This window comes from Bubalus bubalis, chromosome 1 (genome assembly GCF_019923935.1).
Source record: "Bubalus bubalis isolate 160015118507 breed Murrah chromosome 1, NDDB_SH_1, whole genome shotgun sequence".
NCBI lineage: Eukaryota > Metazoa > Chordata > Mammalia > Artiodactyla > Bovidae > Bubalus > Bubalus bubalis.
In genome coordinates, this window is record NC_059157.1 from 177,893,124 (window position 1) to 177,912,686 (window position 19,563).

The 19,563-nt window shown below is 38.7% G+C and overlaps 1 protein-coding gene across 3 annotated transcripts in view; it reads right to left on the reverse strand.

Annotated features, from left to right (window-relative positions):
* PCCB (propionyl-CoA carboxylase subunit beta) overlaps positions 1 to 19,563 on the reverse strand; it is a 92,606-nt gene that overhangs the window by 27,192 nt on the left and 45,851 nt on the right. For all 3 annotated transcript variants that reach the window (XM_025291362.3, XM_025291351.3, XM_044946856.1), the window contains exon 10: positions 6,489 to 6,612. In XM_025291362.3, the coding sequence (XP_025147147.1) occupies positions 6,489 to 6,612 (124 nt within the window). The remainder of the gene's footprint in view (positions 1 to 6,488; positions 6,613 to 19,563) is intronic.

Genomic DNA, 19,563 nt, shown 5'->3' on the forward strand with positions numbered 1-19,563 from the left:
AACTCAGTCTATGAGGCCTGCTGCTGCTAAGTTGCTTTAGTCGTGTCCGACTCTGTGCGACCCCATAGATGGCAGCCCACCAGGCTCCCCCGACCCTGGGATTCTCCAGGCAAGAACACTGGAGTGTTCTTCTCCAGTGCATGAAAGTGAAAAGTGAAAGTGAAGTCACTCAGTCATGTCTGACTCTTAGTGACCCCATGGACCGCAGCCTACCAGGCTCCTCTGTCCTTGGGATTTTCCAGGCAAGAGTACTGGAGTGGGGTGCCATTGCCTTCTCCTCTATGAGGCCACCATCACCCAAATACCAAAACCAGACAAAGATGTCACAAAAAAAGAAAACATACAGGCCAATATCACTGATGAACATAGATGCAAAAATCCTTAACTATATTCTAGCAAACAGAATCCAACATATTAAAAAAATCATACATCATGACCAAGTGGGCTTTATTCCGAGGATGCAAGCATTCTTTAATAGCTGCAAATCAATGTGATACACCACATTAACAAATTGAATGATAAAAACCATATGATTATCTCAATAGATGCAGAGAAAGCCTTTGACAAAACTCACCATCCATTTATGATAAAGACCCCCCAGAAAGCAGGAATAGAAGGAACATACCTCAACATAATAAAAGCCATATGTGATAAACCAACATCAAACATTATCCTCAATGGTGAAAAATTGAAAGCATTCCCCCTAAAGTCAGGAACAAGACAAGGGTGCCCACTCTCACCACTACTATTCAACATAGTTTTGGAAGTTTTAGCCACAGCAATCAGAGAAGAAAAAGAAATAAAAGGAATCCAGATTGGAAAAGAAGAAGTAAAACTCACACTGTTTGCAGATGACAGGATCCTCTACATAGAAAACCCTAAAGACTCCACCAGAAAATTACTAGAGCTAATCAATGAATATAGTAAAGTTGCAGGATATAAAATTAACACACAGAAATCCCTTGCATTCCTATACACTAACAATGAGAAAATAGAAAGAGAAATTAAGGAAACAATTCCATTCACCATTACAATGAAAAGAATAAAATACTTAGGAATATATGTACCTAAAGAAACAAAAGACCTATATATAGGAAACTATAAAACACTGATGAAAGAAATCAAAGAGGACACTAATAGGTGGAGAAATATACCATGTTCATGGATCAGAAAATCAATATACTACCCAAAGCAATCTATAGATTCAATGCAATCCCTATCAAGCTACCAACAGTATTTTTCAGAGAACTAGAACAAATAATTTCACAATTTGTATGGAAATACAAAAAACCTTGAATAGCCAAAGCAATCTTAAGAAAGAAGAATGGAACTGGAGGAACAAACCTGCCTGACTTCAGGCTACACTACAAAGCTACAGTCGTCAAGACGGTATGGTGCTGGCACAAAGACAGAAATATAGATCAATGGAGCAAAACAGAAAGCCCAGAGATAAACCCACGCACCTGTGGACACCTTATCTTTGACAAAGGAGCAAGAATATACAATGGAGAAAAGACAATCTCTTTAACAAGTGGTGCTGGGAAAACTGGTCAACCACTTGTAAAAGAATGAAACTAGAACACTTTCTAACACCATACACAAAAATAAACTCAAAATGGATTAAAGATCTAAATGTAAGACCAGAAACTATAAAACTCCTAGAGGAAAACATGGGCAAAACACTCTCTGACATAAATCACAGCAGGATCCTCTATGACCCACCTCCCAGAGTAATGGAAATAAAAGCAAAAATAAACAAATGGGACCTAATTAAAATTAAAAGCTTTTGTACAACAAAGAAAACTATAAGCAAAGTGAAAAGACAGCCTTCAGAATGGGAGAAAATAATAGCAAACGAAGCAACTGACAATTAATCTCAAAAATATACGAGCAGCTCCTGCAGCTCAATTCCAGAAAAATAAATGACCCAATCAAAAAATGGGCCAAAGAACTAAATAGACATTTCTCCAAAGAAGACATACAGATGGCTAACAAACACATGAAAAGATGCTCAACATCACTCATTATCAGAGAAATGCAAATCAAAACCACAATGAGGTACCATCTCATGCCAGTCAGAATGGCTGCTATCAAAAAGTCTACAAACAATAAATGCTGGAGAGGGTGTGGAGAAAAAGGAACCCTCTTACACTGTTGGTGGGAATGCAAACTAGTACAGCCACTATGGAGAACAGTGTGGAGATTCCTTAAAAAACTGGAAATAGAACTGCCATACAACCCAGCAATCCTACTGCTGGGCATACATGCTGAGGAAACCAGAAATGAAAGAGACACGGGTACCCCAATGTTCATCACAGCACTGTTTATAATAGCCAGGACATGGAAGCAACTTAGATGTCCATTGTCAGACGAATGGATAAGAAAGCTGTGGTATATATACACTATGGAATATTACTCAGCCATTAAAAAGAATGCATTTGAATCAGTTCTAATGAGGTGGATGAAACTGGAGCCTATTATACAGAGTGAAGTAAGCCAGAAAGAAAAACACCAATACAGTATACTAACGCATATATATGGAATTTAGAAAGATGGTAACAATAACACTGTGTACGAGACAGCAAAAGAGACACAGATGTAAAGAACAGTCTTTTGGACTCTGTGCGAGAAGGTGAGGGTGGGATGATTTGAGAGGATAGCATTGAAACATGTATATTGTCATATGTAAAGTGGATCCCGGTCCAGGTTTGATGCATGACATTGGGTGCTCAGGGCTGGTGCACTGGGATGACCCTGGAGGATGGGATGGGGAGGGAGGTGGGAAGGGGGATCTGGATGGGGAACACATGTGCACCCGTGGCTAATTCATGTCAATGTATGGCAGAAACCACCACAATATTGTAATTAGCCTCCAATTAAAATCAATAAATTAATTTTTTTTAAAAAGAATAAAGTGAACCCCTAACTCATACTACATGTAAAAATATAGGTATATATGCAAAGAACTGAAAATGGGGTTTCAAACAAATACTTAAATGCCAGGACTCACTGTGACATTATTCACAATACTGAAAAGGTAAAAACAACCCAAGTGTCCATCAACAGAAGAATGATTAAATAAAATGTAGTATAAGGCTTCCCTGGTGGCTCAGTAGCAAAGAATTTGCCTGCCAATGCACAGGATGCAGGTTCAGTCCTTGGGTTTGGAAGATCCCCTGGAAAAGGAAATGGCAACCCACTCCAGTATTCTTGCCTGGGAAATCCCATGAACAGAGAAGCCTGGAGGGCCACAGTCTACAGGGTCATTGTCTGTCAAAAGAGACAGACACAATTTAGTGACTAAAGAACAAGTGTACACATGCCCTGTCATATATAAAAAAGATAAAGAACAAGGATTTACTGTATAGCACAGAGAATTACATTCAATATCTTATAATAACCTATAACCATCTGGACATCACTGGCTAGTCAATACCAAAATCAGACTGATTATATTCTTTGCAGCCAAAGATGGAGAAGCTCTATACAGTCAGCAAAAACAAGACCAGGAGCTGACTGTCTTACATCATGAACTCGTTATTGCCATTCAGACTTAAATTGAAGAAAGTAGGGAAAACCACTAGACCATTCAGGTATGACCTAAATCAAATCCCTTATGATTATACGGTGGAAGTGACAATAGATTCAAGGGATTAGATCTGATAGACAGAGTTTCTGAAGAACTATGGACAGAGGTTTGTGACATGGTACAAGAGGCAGCGATCAAGACCATCCCCAAGAAAAAGAAATGCAAAAAGGCAAAATGGTTGTTTGAGGAGGCCTTACAAACAGCTGAGAAAAAAAGAGAAATGAAAGGCAAAGGAGAAAAGGAAAGACATACCCACTTGAATGCACAGTTTCAAAGAATAGCAAGGAGAGACAAGAAAGCCTTCTTCAGTGATCAATGCAAAGAAATAGAGGAAAACAATAGAATGGGAAAGACTAGAGATCTCTTCAAGAAAACTAGAGATACCAAGGGAACATTTCATGCAAAGATGGGCTCAATAAAGGACAAAAATGATATAGACCTAACAGAAGCAGAAGGTATTAAGAAGAGGGGGCAAGAATACACAGAAGAACTATACAAAAAGATCTTCATGACCCAGATAATCATGATGGTATGATCACTCACCTAGAGCCAGGCATCCTGGAATGTGAACTGAAGTGAGCCTTAGGAAGTATTACTATGAACAAAGCTAGTGGAGGTGATGGAATTCCAGTTGAGCTATTTCAAATCCTAAAAGATGATGCTGTGAAAGTGCTGCACTCAATATGTCACCAAATTTGGAAAACTCAGCAGTGGCCACAGGACTGGAAAAGGTCAGTTTTCATTCCAATACCAAAGAAAGGCAATGCAAAGAATGTTCAAACTACCACACAATTGCACTCACCTCACATGCTAGCAAAGTAATGCTCAAAATTCTCCAAGCCAGGCTTCAACAGTATGTGAACCATGAACTTCCAAATGTTCCAGCTGGATTTAGAAAAGGCAGAGGAACCAGAGATCAAATTGCCAACATCTGCTAGATTATGGAAAAAGCAAGAGAGTTCCAGAAAAACATCTATTTCTGCTTTACTGACTACCCCAAAGCCTTAGACTGTGTAGATCAAAACAAACTGTGGAAAGTTCTTCAAGAAATGGGAATACCAGACCACCTGATTTGCCTCTTGAGAAATCTGTACACAGGTCAAGAAGCAACAGTGAGAACTGGACATGGAACAACAAACTGGTTCCAAATAGGAAAAAGAGTATGTCAAGGCTGTATATTGTCACCCTGCTTATTTAACTTATATACAGAGTACATCATATGAAATGCTGGGCTGGATGAAGCACAAGCTGGAATCAAGACTGCCAGAAGAAAAGTCAATAACCTCAGATACACAGATGACTCCACCCTTATGGCAAAAAGTGAAGAACTAAAGAGCCTCTTGATGAAAGTGAAAGAGGAGAGTGAAAAAGTTGGCTTAAAGCTCAACACTCAGAAAACAAAGATCATGGCATCCAGTCCCAGCACTTCATGCCAAATAGATGGGGAAATAATGGAAACAGTGACAGACTATTTTCTTGGGCTCCAAAATCACTGAAGATGGTGATCGCAACTATGAAATTAAAAGATGCTTGCTCCTTGGGAGAAAAGATATGATCAACCTGAACAACATATTAAAAAGCAGAGACGTTACTTTGCCAACAAAGGTCCATCTAGTCAAAGCTATGATTTTTCCAGTAATCATGTATGGATGTGAGAGTTGGACTATAAAGAAAGCTGAGTGTCGAAGAATTGATGCTTTTGAACTGTGGTGTTGGAGAAGACTCTTGAGAGTCCCTTGGACTGCAAGGAGATCAAACCAGTCCATCCTAAAGGAAATCAGACCTGAATATTCATTGGAAAGACTGATGCTGAAGCTGAAACTCCAATACTTTGGCCACCTGATGCGAAGAACTGACTCATTTGAAAAGACCCTGATGCTGGGAAAGATTGGAGGTGGGAGGAGAAGGGGACAACAGAGGATGAGATGGCTGGACAGCATCACCGACTAGATGGACATGAGTTTGAGTAAGCTCCAGGAGTTGGCAATGGATAGGGAAGCTTGGTGTGCTTCAGTCCATGGGGTCACAAAGAGTCGGACATGACTGAACAACTGAACTGAACTGACATATCACACACACACACACACACGTATATAAAAACTGAAGCACTTTGGTGTACACCTGAAACTAACACAATATTGTAAATTAACCATAGTACACTAACACAAAAAATGGTTAAAATGACAAATTTTATGTTAATATATTGTACCACAATAAAACACATTTTTATAAACCCTCTTCTAAAGACAAGGAGAAATTGCCATGGCAGAAACAAAAGATGAGACTGGGTCAAAAAGGGAAGGTGTATGCATCCCACACAGGGATGCAAAGGAAACCTAAGAAGGAAGAGAGTAAGGAGGGAAGTGGTAAGCAGAGTCCCCAGCCCCACCCTGAGCATGAGCATGGAATAGTCCCCATCACCTGATTGGGATTCAAGTGTGGCCATCTCACCAGAAAACTGTGCACAGCAGGATGCTGTTCATTTGTCACATATAACTCTATTCCTGGCACCCCTGAAGGCACTAGCAATAAAACTATGAATAAGACACCAACACAGCCCTGACCTCATGGAGCTCACAGTTCAGTAAGTTAGTCATAGCATAAACAGATGGACAGAAGGCAGACCTCTGAAGAAGCAAAGAGCTTAAAAGGTAAAAAGTAATCCATAAACATTTAAAAAACTAGAGAAGCATGAAAGAAGCATTTTCAGATGCATATGTTAATTTTGAGAAATTAAGAGAGAAAGGAGCTTCTGCAACATCTATTTGAGTTTCTCTGGCCATAGAAGGCCTTGACTGAGGAAAAGGCAGAAGACAGGCACTGTGGGTGCAGGCAGGCCTGGCCCCCATCCGCTCCTCTACCCCGATTTAGGTCTGTATCTAGAGCATTTCCCTCCTACCTGAAGCCACCTTAGGTTGGTTGCCAACAATTCCAACAGTCCTCCCGTTCATTCTTGCAAAACCAACAATGATGTTCTTGGCATAATTGGGCATGATCTCAAAAAATTCTCGCTCATCAACAACCTGCAGGGATAAATTCACTCCTGAGCTCAAAATGATAAACAAGATATAATACCACATTACAGAAAGTCAGATATTTGCAAATTTCCAGGCAGGACAGCTGCTCCCAGCACAGGTTCTCCCGGGAGCAGGACAGTGGGCAAGGTAGTGCCCCCTTCCTTGTGCACGGCTGGGGGAAGACAAATCAGTGAGTGCACCCTTCTTCTCAAAGGCTCTATTTAACTTGGCATATTTAATATATTTTTTACCTTATTTTGAAATAATTTCAAACTTACATAACAATTTCCAGAATAGTACAAAAAATTTAAATATTCTTCCCCCAGATTCCCCGTTATTAAGGTTTTACCATATAAGCTTTATCATTCCCTCTCCCTATCTAACTACTTTACTCTTCTCCTAGTCTCTCAAGCATATAAGTGTGTATATGTATTTACTATGTATGTATATACAAGCAATCTTTTTTTCTGAATTTTGAGAATTACAGACATGCTGCTTCTTTACCTCTAAGTACCTAAGTTGTCTATCTCCTAAAAATAGGACAGTCTTCTATGTAACTTCAATGACATTGTCAAAATAAGGACGCTAATATTAATAGATTATCATCTATTATATAATCTTATTCACATTTTGTCAGTGATTCCAATAACACCTCTTACAGCAACAAAAGTCTGGTCACCTGATACTTTGAATGGTAATGTCTCTTTACCCTAAATTTTTCCTTAAAATTTTTCCCCTCCATTTTTGTCTTTCATGTTCATAACATCTTTGAAGACTACAGGTCGGTTATTTGGTTATTTGGGTTTCATGTTTGTTCATGTTTAATTTCAGCCTAAGCATTTTTGGCAGAGTATCACAGAAGTGACCCTCTCAAGTGCATCACATCAAAAGGCACGCACAGTCAATTTGCCCATTAATAGTGGTGAGATATGCCAGGTTTCTCTCCTGTAAAGTCACTATTTTTCCACTTGTAATTAGTATTTTGTGGGGAAGTATTTTGAACTTATGTAAAAATCCTATTCTTCATCAAGTTTTTACTCAGGAGGTTTACTTAGCATTCATGAATGAGTGCTCAGTCACTTCAGTCATGTCCGACTCTATGCAACCCTATGGACTGTAGCCCACCAGGCTCTTCTGCCCATAGGATTTCCCAGGTGAGACTGCTGGAGTGGGTTACCATTCCCTTCTCCAGGGGATCTTCCCAATTCAGGAATTAAACCCACACCTCCAGCACTGGCAAGCAGATTCTTTACCTCTGAGCCCCCAGGGAACCCAAATTACTGCCACAATAACCGTCAAATGATTTCTCTAACTCCATTTTCCTTCTCCACTTATTACTTGGCATTCTGTTAGAAATGTTTTTGCCTTTCCCATTTACTACTGGAAAATCCACAGTGTGAATTTACAGATTTATATTTTATCGTGTGGATTACAATCTTTACCAACATTACTTTATGTTCAAATGTTCCCATATTTGACAGTGAGAGCTCATTTAAGATAGATGCTATGCCCTTTTGACGTTCTCCATCGTTCTTTGAGCACTACCTTACATTCTGGAATTACCTTACTTTCAGGTTTATCTCATAATTTTTTCCTGCCCCAAATGTATAAACAGCCATTTTTTCAAGAAGCCCAGGTCCCTGCGGTGGAGATGTGGGGTAAATAATTACTTCCAAGAAGCTATTCCAGAGCAAAGAGATAGGAAGTCCACAGACATACACATATACACATTTCTGTGAGTAATATGAAAATCAGGAGTTCACACTGGTAACTTCATTCTAGTTCAACTCCAGGGTTCATTCTAGTACCTCCCTTTCCATACCTCTTTCTCCTACGGTAAAATCTAACTCCATTAACCTCAAAACATTTATTCAATATGCAAATAAAAATGAAATAGTTTCAGAATTCATATGACTGCCAAATACACACACACAGAAAATATAACTTCAATTCAGCATTTCCTTATTTCTGTCATTACACTAAAGGTATAGAGGCAAAATACTGTGTTCAAGTCATTCACTTGAAACTCATGTTCTTTTGTTTTTATTTCAAAGGTTAACCACCCAGTATTTATTTTATTTTTTAATATGTAAACATTAACATAGTTTAAAAATGTCATTCCCAATCTTTTCCACTCATCATGTTTTGAATGTCATCATTTTCTGGATTTATGATTTGTGTGTGTATTGCAGAAATGAGTAGATACATTTATAACATTTTGATTCCCCTTCCACCTTAGAGAAATACTCCCTCTTGCACTCTGGGTTTCTTCAATTAATATATCCTGGGAATCACTCCATATGAGCTCAGAGGGTTCTGCTGCTGCTGCTGCTGCTGCTAAGTCGATTCAGTCGTGTCCAACTCTGTGCGACCCCATAGATGGCAGCCCACCAGGCTCCTCCATCCATGGGATTTTCCAGGCAAGAGTACTGGAGTGGGGTGCCATTGCTTTCACTCCTGCATAGCCTATGTGTTGTTTACATTATTGTGAAACTGACATTCAAGTTGCTTAGAATATTTTGTAATCATAAATAATTATGTAACAGTAGCAACCTTGTTCATCTATAATTTTGTATGGTGGGAAGTGTATCTTCAAGGTAAATCCCTAGAGGTGGGACTTCTAGGGCAAAACCTCAAATATTACCATAACCCTTACCAGCAATATATCAGAGTGTCTACTCCCCACAGACTTACCACAGAAAGTATTTCCAAGTTTTTAGTTTTTGGCCAATCTGACAAAGGAGAAACAATTCAGTATAATTTTAAGTTGCATTTCTAGCATTATGAGTAAACTTAAACATCTTTCTAAAATGTTTAAGGTCCATTTCATATCTTTTGTGTGTGTGTGTGAGCTATCTATTCATGATTTTTTCCTGCTTTTTATCAATTTTAGTCTTTGTTCTCTTAATTTTTAAAAAAGTTCTTTACATTTTAGACTTATCAGTCCTTTATTTGCGATATGTCACAAATATTTTCTCCAAGATTGTTGGTTGTCTTTTTTTTTTTTTCTCTTGTGCCACACCTCAGGGCATGTGGATCTCAGTTCCCTGACCAAGGATTGAACTCCAGCCCTCTGCAGTGGAAGCAGAGTTCTAACCAATGGACCACCAAGGAATTCCTGGTTGTCTTTTTAACATTCATGTTTTTATTTGGCTGCACTGGCTCTTAGCTGCAGCACACAGGATCCCTGATCTTTGCTGTGGCATGCAGGATCTTTCAGTTGTAGCATGCCAACTCTTCAGTTCCTGCATGTGGGCTCCAGTTCACTGTCCAGGGATTGAACTCTGGCCCCTGCATTGGGAGTGTGGAGTCTTTGCCACTGGACCACCAGGGAAGTCCCATTCCTGGATGTCTTTTAACTGTATGTACTTTTTACTATGCGGCGTGGAATTTTTAAATGTTTACACAGTCAAATTTATCAATTTTTTAACTTAAACTGCATTTTAAATCAGTTCAAAATCCTTTATCTTCTCCTAGAGAAATTGATCCATGATTTCTTTTAGTACTAATTCACTTATTATATTTAGTTCTCTGATCTATTTGTAGTTTATTTTTATATATGGTATGAACTCAAAATATAATTTTATATTTTCCTAACCAGCTATCTGGGCTTGCCTTGTGGTTCAGCGGTAAAGAATCCACCTGCCAATGCAGAGATGCAAGTTTGATCCCTGGGTCAGGAAGATTCCCTGGAGAAGGAAATGGCAACACACTCTAGTAATCCTGCCTGGAAAATCCTATGAACAGAGGACCTTGGTGGGCTACAGTACACAGGGTTGCAAAGAGTAGAATACACCTTAGGGACTGAGCATGCAACCAGCTATCCAGTCACCTAGCACCATTATTTTTGGGGGGAGGGCCATTTTCTTTTTCTGAATGCAGGCCCTCAGCAGTGAGAGAGTGGAGTCCTAACCACTGATCGGTCAGCAAATTCTTTAGCACCATTAAAAAGCTAATCTTGCCCCGAGAATTTGACATAATAGCTTTATCAGATGTGCCTGAACTCTATATGTACTTGAATCAACTTCTAGTTTTTCTCTTCTATTCCACTATTTATGTGTCAAGACTACACTGTTTTAACTATAGCATGCTTTAATAAAGGATATGGCCATAGTTTCTCTTTTAACATTTTTATATTAACTCAATATCCAGGAACAATCTGCATTTGTTTAAGCCTATATTCATGTTTTTCAGAAGTTTTAAAATTTGTCTTATAAGTTTATTATTAACTATTTTGTCTTTGTTGTTGTTCAGTTGCTAAGTTGTGTCCGACTCTTTGCGACTTCATGAACTGCAGCCTCCAGTTCATGAAGGACAGGCTTCCCTGTCCTTCACTATCTCCAGAGTTTGCTCAAACTCATGCCCATTGAGTCAGTGATACCATCCAACCATCTCATCCTCTGTGGCTCCCTTCTCCTCCTGCCCTCAATCTTTCCCAGCATCAGGGTCTTTTCCAATGAGTCTGCTCTTTGCATCAAGTAGCCAAAGTACTAGATCTTCAGCTTCACTATCAGTCCTTCCAGTGAATATTCAGGGTTGATTTCCTTTAGGATTGACTGGCTTGATCTCCCTTCTGTCTAAGGCACTCTCAAGAGTCTTCTGCAACACCACAGTTTGAAAGCATTGATTCTTCGGTGCTCAGCTTTCTTTAGGTCCAACTCTCATATCTGTACATGAATACTGGAAAAACCATAACTTTGACTAGATGGACCTTTGTTGGCAAAGCAATGTCTCTGCTTTTTAATACACTGCCTAGGTCTGTCATTGCTTTTCTTCCAAGAATTGAGCGTCTTTTAATTTCATAGCTGTAGTCACTGTCCACATTGATTTTGGAGCCCAAGAAAATAAAGTCTGCAACTGTTTCCACTTTTTCACCATCTATTTGCCATGAAGTGATGGGACCGAATTCCATGATCTTAGTTTTTTAAATGTTAAGTTTTAAGCCAGTTTTTTCACTCTCCTCTTTCACATTCATCAAGAGGCTCTTTAGTTCCTCTTCTCTTTCTGCTATTAAAGTGGTATCATCTACATATCTAGATTGTTGATATTTTTCTCAGCAATCCTGATTCCAGCTTGTGATTCATCCAGCCCAGAATTTTGCCTGATGTACTCTGCATAAAAGTTAAATAAGCAGGGTCACAATACATAGCCTTGACCTACACCTTTTCCAGTTTTGAAAAGGAGTCCATTGTTCCATGCCCAGTTCTATCTTTACTGCTATGTAAAAGGAGTTTTTACACTACCATATACAATTGGTTATTGTTTGTGTATATGAACACTATTCTTAGGTTAATTTTATATCCTGTTCCCTATTTATTTTATTTATCACACATTCTCTAGCATCTTTAGCATATTATGTCCTCTACAAGCTTAGGTTAAACTTTCCAAAGCTTTTTGCCTCTAGTTGACTTTCTTGCCAAATTGCATTGGCTGATACCTCCAGTACAATGTTAAATAATAGTGAAGATGGAGAGCATCCCAGATCTTAGTGTAAGTATTTCCATATCAAGTAAGATACTTGGTTTTGAAGAAGTGTGTATTAAAGTCTAACATGTTAAATGTTCATCAATTCCTAGTCTCTTGTGTGTATTAGGTGTTGAACTTTCTTAAAAGCTTTTCTCAGCATCTATGAAAACAACTACATGATCTTTCTTCCATCTTTTAACAGAGTAAAGCACAGATTTTCCATATAACCAACTTTGCATTCCAATAAATCCTACTTCCTTAGGGTATATATTAACACAGTGTTGGAATCTGTTAATTTATTTGGTATTCTTGCCAAGTGATGATAAGTGATGCCAATCTGAAGTGTTTTTCTACTCTACATCAGATTCAAGTATCAATGCCATACTTGCTTCATGAAAAGAATTTGTAAAGGGTGTGTATATGTGTGTTTAATGTCTAGTCTCTGAAACAATTTACGTAGCATTGTCACCCTTTCGTCTTTGAAAGTTTCATAGAATTCCCACATGAAACTATCTAGGCCTGCTGCTATTTTTGTGAAACTACTACTATGTAATTGGGTCTACTTAGGCTTTCTACGTCTAAGAGGGTCAGTTTTTGGTAAAATGTATTTTCCAAATCAAATGTCCAGTTCATCTCACCTCTTGTGATTTTGAAATTTCTTATATTTCCTTTGCACATTTTGTTTTTTCTTTTAATTAATTTATTTAATTGGAGGCTAATTACTTTACAATATTGAGGTGGTTTCTGCCATCAGATCAGATCAGATCAGTCACTCAGTCGTGTCCGACTCTTTGCGGCCCCATGAATCGTAGCACGCCAGGCCTCCCTGTCCCTCACCAACTCCCGGAGTTCACGCAGACTCACGTCCATCGAGTCAGTGATGCCATCCAGCCATCTCATCCTCTGTCGTCCCCTTCTCCTCCTGCCCCCAATCCCTCCCAGCATCAGAGTTTTTTCCACTGAGTCAACTCTTTGCATGAGGTGGCCAAAGTACTGGAGTTTCAGCCTTAGCATCATTCCTTCCAAAGAAATCCCAGGGCTGATCTCCTTCAGAATGGACTGGTTTGATCTCCTTGCAGTCCAAGGGACTCTCAAGAGTCTTCTCCAACACCACAGTTCAAAAGCATCAATTCTTCGGGGCTCAGCCTTCTTCACAGTCGAACTCACATCCATACATGACCACAGGAAAAACCATAGCCTTGTGTACATGTGTCCCCCCATCCTGAACCCCCCTCCCACCTCCCTCCCCATCCCATCCCTCAGGGCCATCCCAGTGCACCGGCCCTGAGCGCCCTGTCTCATGCATCGAACCTGGACTGGCAATCTATTTCATATATGGTAATATAAATGTTTCAATGTTATTCTCTCAAATCATCCCACCCTTGCCTCCTCCCAAAAGAGTCCAAAAGACTGTTCTTTACATCTGTGTCTCTTTTGCTGTCTCGCATATATGGTTATTGTTACCATCTTTCTAAATTCCACATATATACATTAATATACTATATTGGTGTTTTTCTTTCTGACTTACTTCACTCTGTATGATAGGCTCCAGTTTCATCCACCTCATTAGAACTGAGTCCAATGCATTCTTTTTAATGGCTGAGTAATATTCCACTGTGTATATGTACCACAGCTTTCTTATCCATTTGTCTGCCAATGGACATCTAGGTTGCTTCCATGTCCTGGCTATTGTAAACAGTGCTGTGATGAACACTGGGGTACATGTGTCTCTTTCAATTCTGGTTTCCTCAGCGTGTATGCCCAGCAGTGGGATTGCTGGGTCGTATGGCAGTTCTATTTCCAGTTTTGTAAGGAATCTCCACTGTTCTCCATAGTGGCTGTACTAGTTTGCATTCCCACCAACAGTGTAAGAGGGTTCCCTTTTCTCTGCACCCTCTCCAGCATTTTTTGTTTGTAGAGTTTATGATAGCAGCCATTCTGACCAGCATGAGATGGTACCTCATTGTAGTTCTGATTTGCATTTCTCTGATAATGAGTGATGTTGAGCATCTTTTCATGTGTTTGTTAGCCATCTGTATGTCTTCTTTGGAGAATGTCTGTTTAGTTCTTTGGCCCATTTTTTTGATTGGGTCGTTTATTTTTCTGGAATTGAGCTGCATGAGCAGCTTGTATGTTTTTGAGATTAATTCCTTGTCAGTTGCTTCATTTGCTATTATTTTCTCCCATTCTTAAGGCTGTTTTTAGTTTCCTTTGTTGTGGAAAAGCTTTTAAGTTTAATTAGATCCCATTTGTTTAATTTTGCTTTTATTTCCACTACTCTGGGAAGTGGGTCATAGAGGATCCAGCTATGATTTACGTCAGAGAGTGTTTTGCCTATGTTTTCCTCTAGGAGTTTTATAGTTTCTGGTCTTACATTTAGATCTTTAATCCATTTTGAGTTTATTTTCGTGTATGGTGTTAGAAAGTGTTCTAGTTTCATTCTTTTACAAGTGATTGACCAGTTTTCCCAGAACCACTTAAAGGGTTGTCTTTTCTCCATTGTATATTCTTGCCTCCTTTGTCAAAGATAAGGTGTCCATAGGTGCATGGATTTATCTCTGGAGTTTCTATTTTGTTTCATTGATCTATATTTCTACCTTTGCACTTTTTCCTTGTCTTTTTAACTCGTCTAGTAGTTATTCTATTCCATTAGCTACAGTTGTTTTTCTATATCCTAAATCATAAAATTTCTGTTTTTATTAAATTCTTATAATTCTTTAGAATATTTTATTTTTCCCCAGCTTTTTGAGTACAGAATTTAGTTTCTTTTCCTTCTTTCATTTTTTACTAAGCATTGAAGGCTATACATTTTCTTCCTCTCACAGAGAGTATTCTGTAGATATTGATATGAAGTGTTTTTATCATCTTGATTCTAATTCTGTCATGTGTGCAAGTTAAATTGCTTCAGTCATGTCCAACTCTTTGAGACCATGTGGACTGGAGCCTGGTGGGCAAGAACAATGGAGTGGGTTGCCACGCCCTCCTCCAGGGGATCTTCCTGACCCAGGACTCAAACCTACATCTCTTAACATCTACCTGCACTTGCAGGCGGGTTCTTTATCACTAGCACCACCTTATAATTCTGTCATTTTGGCTTATATTTTCTCCTTTTATCCAAGAATTGTTTAACAAAAAATTTATTTCCAAATGAGTATATTTATTGTTGTAGCTATAAATTTCTAGTTTTGATCAGTGTTGTTTATAATATTTTGCTTTATGGGCTGCTAGGATGCTTTCCTTCTGACCAAATATGTGATCAACTTTTGTAAATGTTCCACGTGCACTTGAGAATAAGATTCATTGCCTTTTGCTGCTGCTGCTGCTAAGTCACTTCAGTCGTGTCTGACTCCGTGCAACCCCATAGATGGAACCCACCAGGTTCCCCCATCCCTGGGATTCTCCATGCAAGAACACTGGAGCGGGTTGCCATTTCCTTCTCCAGTGCATGAAAGTGAAAAGTGAAAGTGAAGTTGCTCAGTCATGTCCAACTCTTAGCGACCCCATGGACTGCAGCCTACCAGGCTCCTCTGCCCATGGGATTTTCCAGGCAAGAGTACTGGAGTGGGTTGCCTGCCATTACCTTCTCCTCATTGCTTTTTAACAGGCTGTAAAGTCTGAAATACATTCATACTATCTATCTATGGTGTTACTGAGATCGTCCATATATTAATTTTTTGTCCATTTCATGTACACTGTACTAATTATGGTGTGTTTAGTTGTTTCTACCTATGTCTACTTGAATATCCTATAGCTTTTCTTTTTCAAAGATGGCAGTTGTATCATTTAGGGCATAGATCTTTCTATCATTATTGTGGATTATGGCTTTTAACATTTGAAAATGTCTTTCCTTGTCACAGTAAATATTTCAATTTTACATCATCGAATATTAGGCCCACACATACTTGCTATTTCTGTTCTCCTGACATACCTTTGCCCATCCCTTATGTTTAACTTTTCAGAATCACTTTGTCTCCTGTACATCACATATAGATGGTTTTGCTTTATGAGGTATATTGAACATCTTTTTCTTTTAATAAATGAGATGAATTTAATAAGTTAAGCCATTCATATTTATTGTTATTTCAGATTTTTATTCTTATAATTATTCAATTATCAATATTATATAATTATTCAATTATTATTATAATTATACAATTATCATGTTGTATTTGTTGTTCTAAACGATGTTTTATGTTGTTATTTTAAAAGATGTATATTTTTGATCTAGTGGTTGCCACTGCAATTATACCTTTTTAATGCCTTTAGTCTGTTTCCCCATGTAATATCTTTATTAACTGAGCTGTCTACTTTTAAAATCTGTTGAGCCACAATTATCAGTGAACTTATTGTTATACTCTTTCCCTCAACCTTCTCTTTCATCTTTCAGTCACATTTTTTTCTCCAATTGAAACACTCATTCCCAACCCAGTTTTAGCCTTATAATTAAATAAGTACCATCAATCCCTTTGCTAAAATTTCTCTAGTTATCTCTTGGTTGGATGAATCTCATCCTCTGGTAGCTTCAAGAAACACCTGGGAATACAGAATTCCCAACGTTTTACCTATTTAAAACTAGTTTTCTTTAGCCTTCATACATGAACATCAGCTTGACCAGACATAAAATCCTCAGTCCCATACTCTTTCCTGGAGTCTCCAGAAGTGTTTTTCTATTGTTGCCTTGCTTTGCTGTTGCTTTTGAGAAATCTGCTGCTACTCTAGTCCTGCTAACCTTGTAAGTTTTCATCTTTTTGCCTCAAAGTCCTGTTTGTATGTGCATTATGTGTTCAGTTATAACCAATCTGAGGATTTTTTTAATCTAATGGTTATACGTGGATATTAACTAGAGTTTCATCATTCTTGGTTAATTTTCCCATATACTCAGTGGGAGTTTGGCTCTGGGTCTTATTTCTGGAATGCTTTCTTGGATTACAGTTTTACACATCAATTCTATTCCTGTTTGTCCTTCGTCAGACCCTCCAGTTATATGTATGTTCAGTCTTCTTTGCCACTTTAATCATTTGTTTTCTGATTTTTTTTCTTTTTCTTTATATTCTTGGTTGTCTTCCCCCTTTCTTCAACATTCCTTATTAAATTTCATTCAAATTTTCTCCCTAGAGCACTTTATAATTGTCTTCATTTCTGATATGTGATTTTGTTCCCCACATTTTAATTCAGTCATCACTAACTTTTACTTCTTCCTATTTTATGTCTATTCCATTATTCGTTTCTGTTTTTCACAATTCAAATGATTTGAGGCTCCTGAACACAACTGCAGGGTGATCATCTGCTGAATGAACTCTTACTCTGAAAGGAGTTTTGTCAATTGAAGTTTCTCATTCATTTTTGGTTTTCTAATTTTAGTAACTTTATATAGATAAATTACTTGTATCTGAATGAACAGGTTGGCAGTTTTGATGGTGAACAAGATTCCCAGTTCAAGAGCACCCTCTTCTGTCAGTATAACAAAGTGCCATTTAGTTAATGGGTGTCTTGATATTAGAGTGCTAGGGAAAGGGGTATGACGACCTTCAAATTTTTGTTTTTATCTTGCAAACACATAAATTTATCTCTTTCTTTATTCTTCTCTCATTTCATAATTTCCAAAGGTGCCTCAATAACCTCAGATATGCAGATGACACCACCCTTATGGCAGAAAGTGAAGAAGAACTAAGGAGCCTCTTGATGAAAGTGAAAGAGGAGAGTGAAAAAGTTGGCTTAAAGTTCAACATTCAGAAAACTAAAATCATGGCATCCAGTTCCATCACTTCATGGGAAATAGATGGGGAAACAGTGGAAACAGTGGCTGACTTTATTTTGGAGGGCTCCAAAATCACTGCAGATGGTGACTGTAGCCATGAAATTAAAAGACGCTTACTCCTTGGAAGGAAAGTTATGACCAACCTAGACAGCATATTGGAGAAGGCAATGGAAACCCACTCTAGTACTCTTGCCTGGAAAATCCCATGAACAGAGGAGCCTGGTAGGCTGCAGTCCATAGGGTCACTAGGAGTCGGACACAACTGAGCAACTTCACTTTCACTTTTCACTTTCGTGCATTGGAGAAGGAAATGGAAACCAACTCCAGTGTTGTTGCCCGGAGAATCCCAGGGATGGGGGAGCCTGGTGGGCTGACATCTATGGGGTCGCACAGAGTAGGACACAACTGAAGAGACTTAGCAGCAGCAGCAGCAGTAGCAGCAGCAAACAGCATATTAAAAAGCAGAGACATTACTTTGTCAACAAAGGTCTGTCTAGTCAAGGCTATGGTTTTTCCAATAGTCATGTATGGATGTGAGAGTTGGACTATAAAGAAAGCTGAGTGCCGAAGAATTGATGCTTTTGAACTGTGGTGTTGGAGAAGACTCTTGAGAGTCTCGTGGGCTGCAAGGAGATCCAACCAGTTCATCCTAAAGGAGATCAGTCCTGGGTGTTCACTGGAAGGACTGATGTTGAAGCTGAAACTCCAATACTTTGGCCACCTGATGCGAAGAGCTGACTCATTTGAAAAGACCCTCATGCTGGGAAAGATTGAGGGAGAAGGAGAAGGGGACAACAGAGGATGAGATGGTTGGATGGCATCACTGACTCAATGAACATGAGTTTGAGTGAACTCCGGGAGTTGGTGATGGACAGGGAGGCCTGGTGTGCTGCGGTTCACGGGGTCGCAAAGAGTCGGACATGACTGAGCGACTGAACTGAACTGAGAGGTGCCTGACTCTTCCTTTAAATCTTTTCTTCCCAAGAAGGAATACCCTTCCATGACTGTCTTCTTGATTCTTGTGCATGTTTAAATCTCCCCTCTGAACTAACTCTTCTAAACTAACAGGACTCTTTTCCAATATTTTCACTCTTAGAGTGAACTTTCTGAGTGGTTTCTTCTAAATTCCCTTCTCTTTCTTCTGAGCAACATCTCGACACTTTTTCTAGCTCTCCACAGAGACTTATAGCCAAAACTCAAGAAACAGTCCAACTAGAAAGTGGTATTTATTGTTCCACTCATTTTTATATTAAGTTTATGGTTTCCTGTCTTCCAGTTACAATAAACGCATGGAGTTGGTAGGTTTTTTTCCCTTCTTATTGACCTACATACAGTTTTTCAAGGATGTGTACAGTTTTGGATTTAGAAGACCATGACTACCCAGAAATACCACCTTCCCCACTGCCTTTTTTTCTTAAAAAAAAAAAAAAAGATATATATATATATATATTTTAAGACTTTTGTTCTCTGGCCAAATTCCATTACTGGCCAAATATCCATTCTGATCCAATGGATACAGTCACAAAAGCATATTGATACACAGAGATGTTTTCTGCATCACTACTGTAAAAGCAAAAACTATAAAAGATTAAACTGTCCATCAGTACAGTGATGCTTAAATAATGTTCCATCCATACAATGGAATAATATACAGCCACCACAATGAATAAGGTAAATTTGTATGTCATGATTGGGAAAGAAAGTGAGAACCAGCAAGGTGTGCAAGTGTCTAT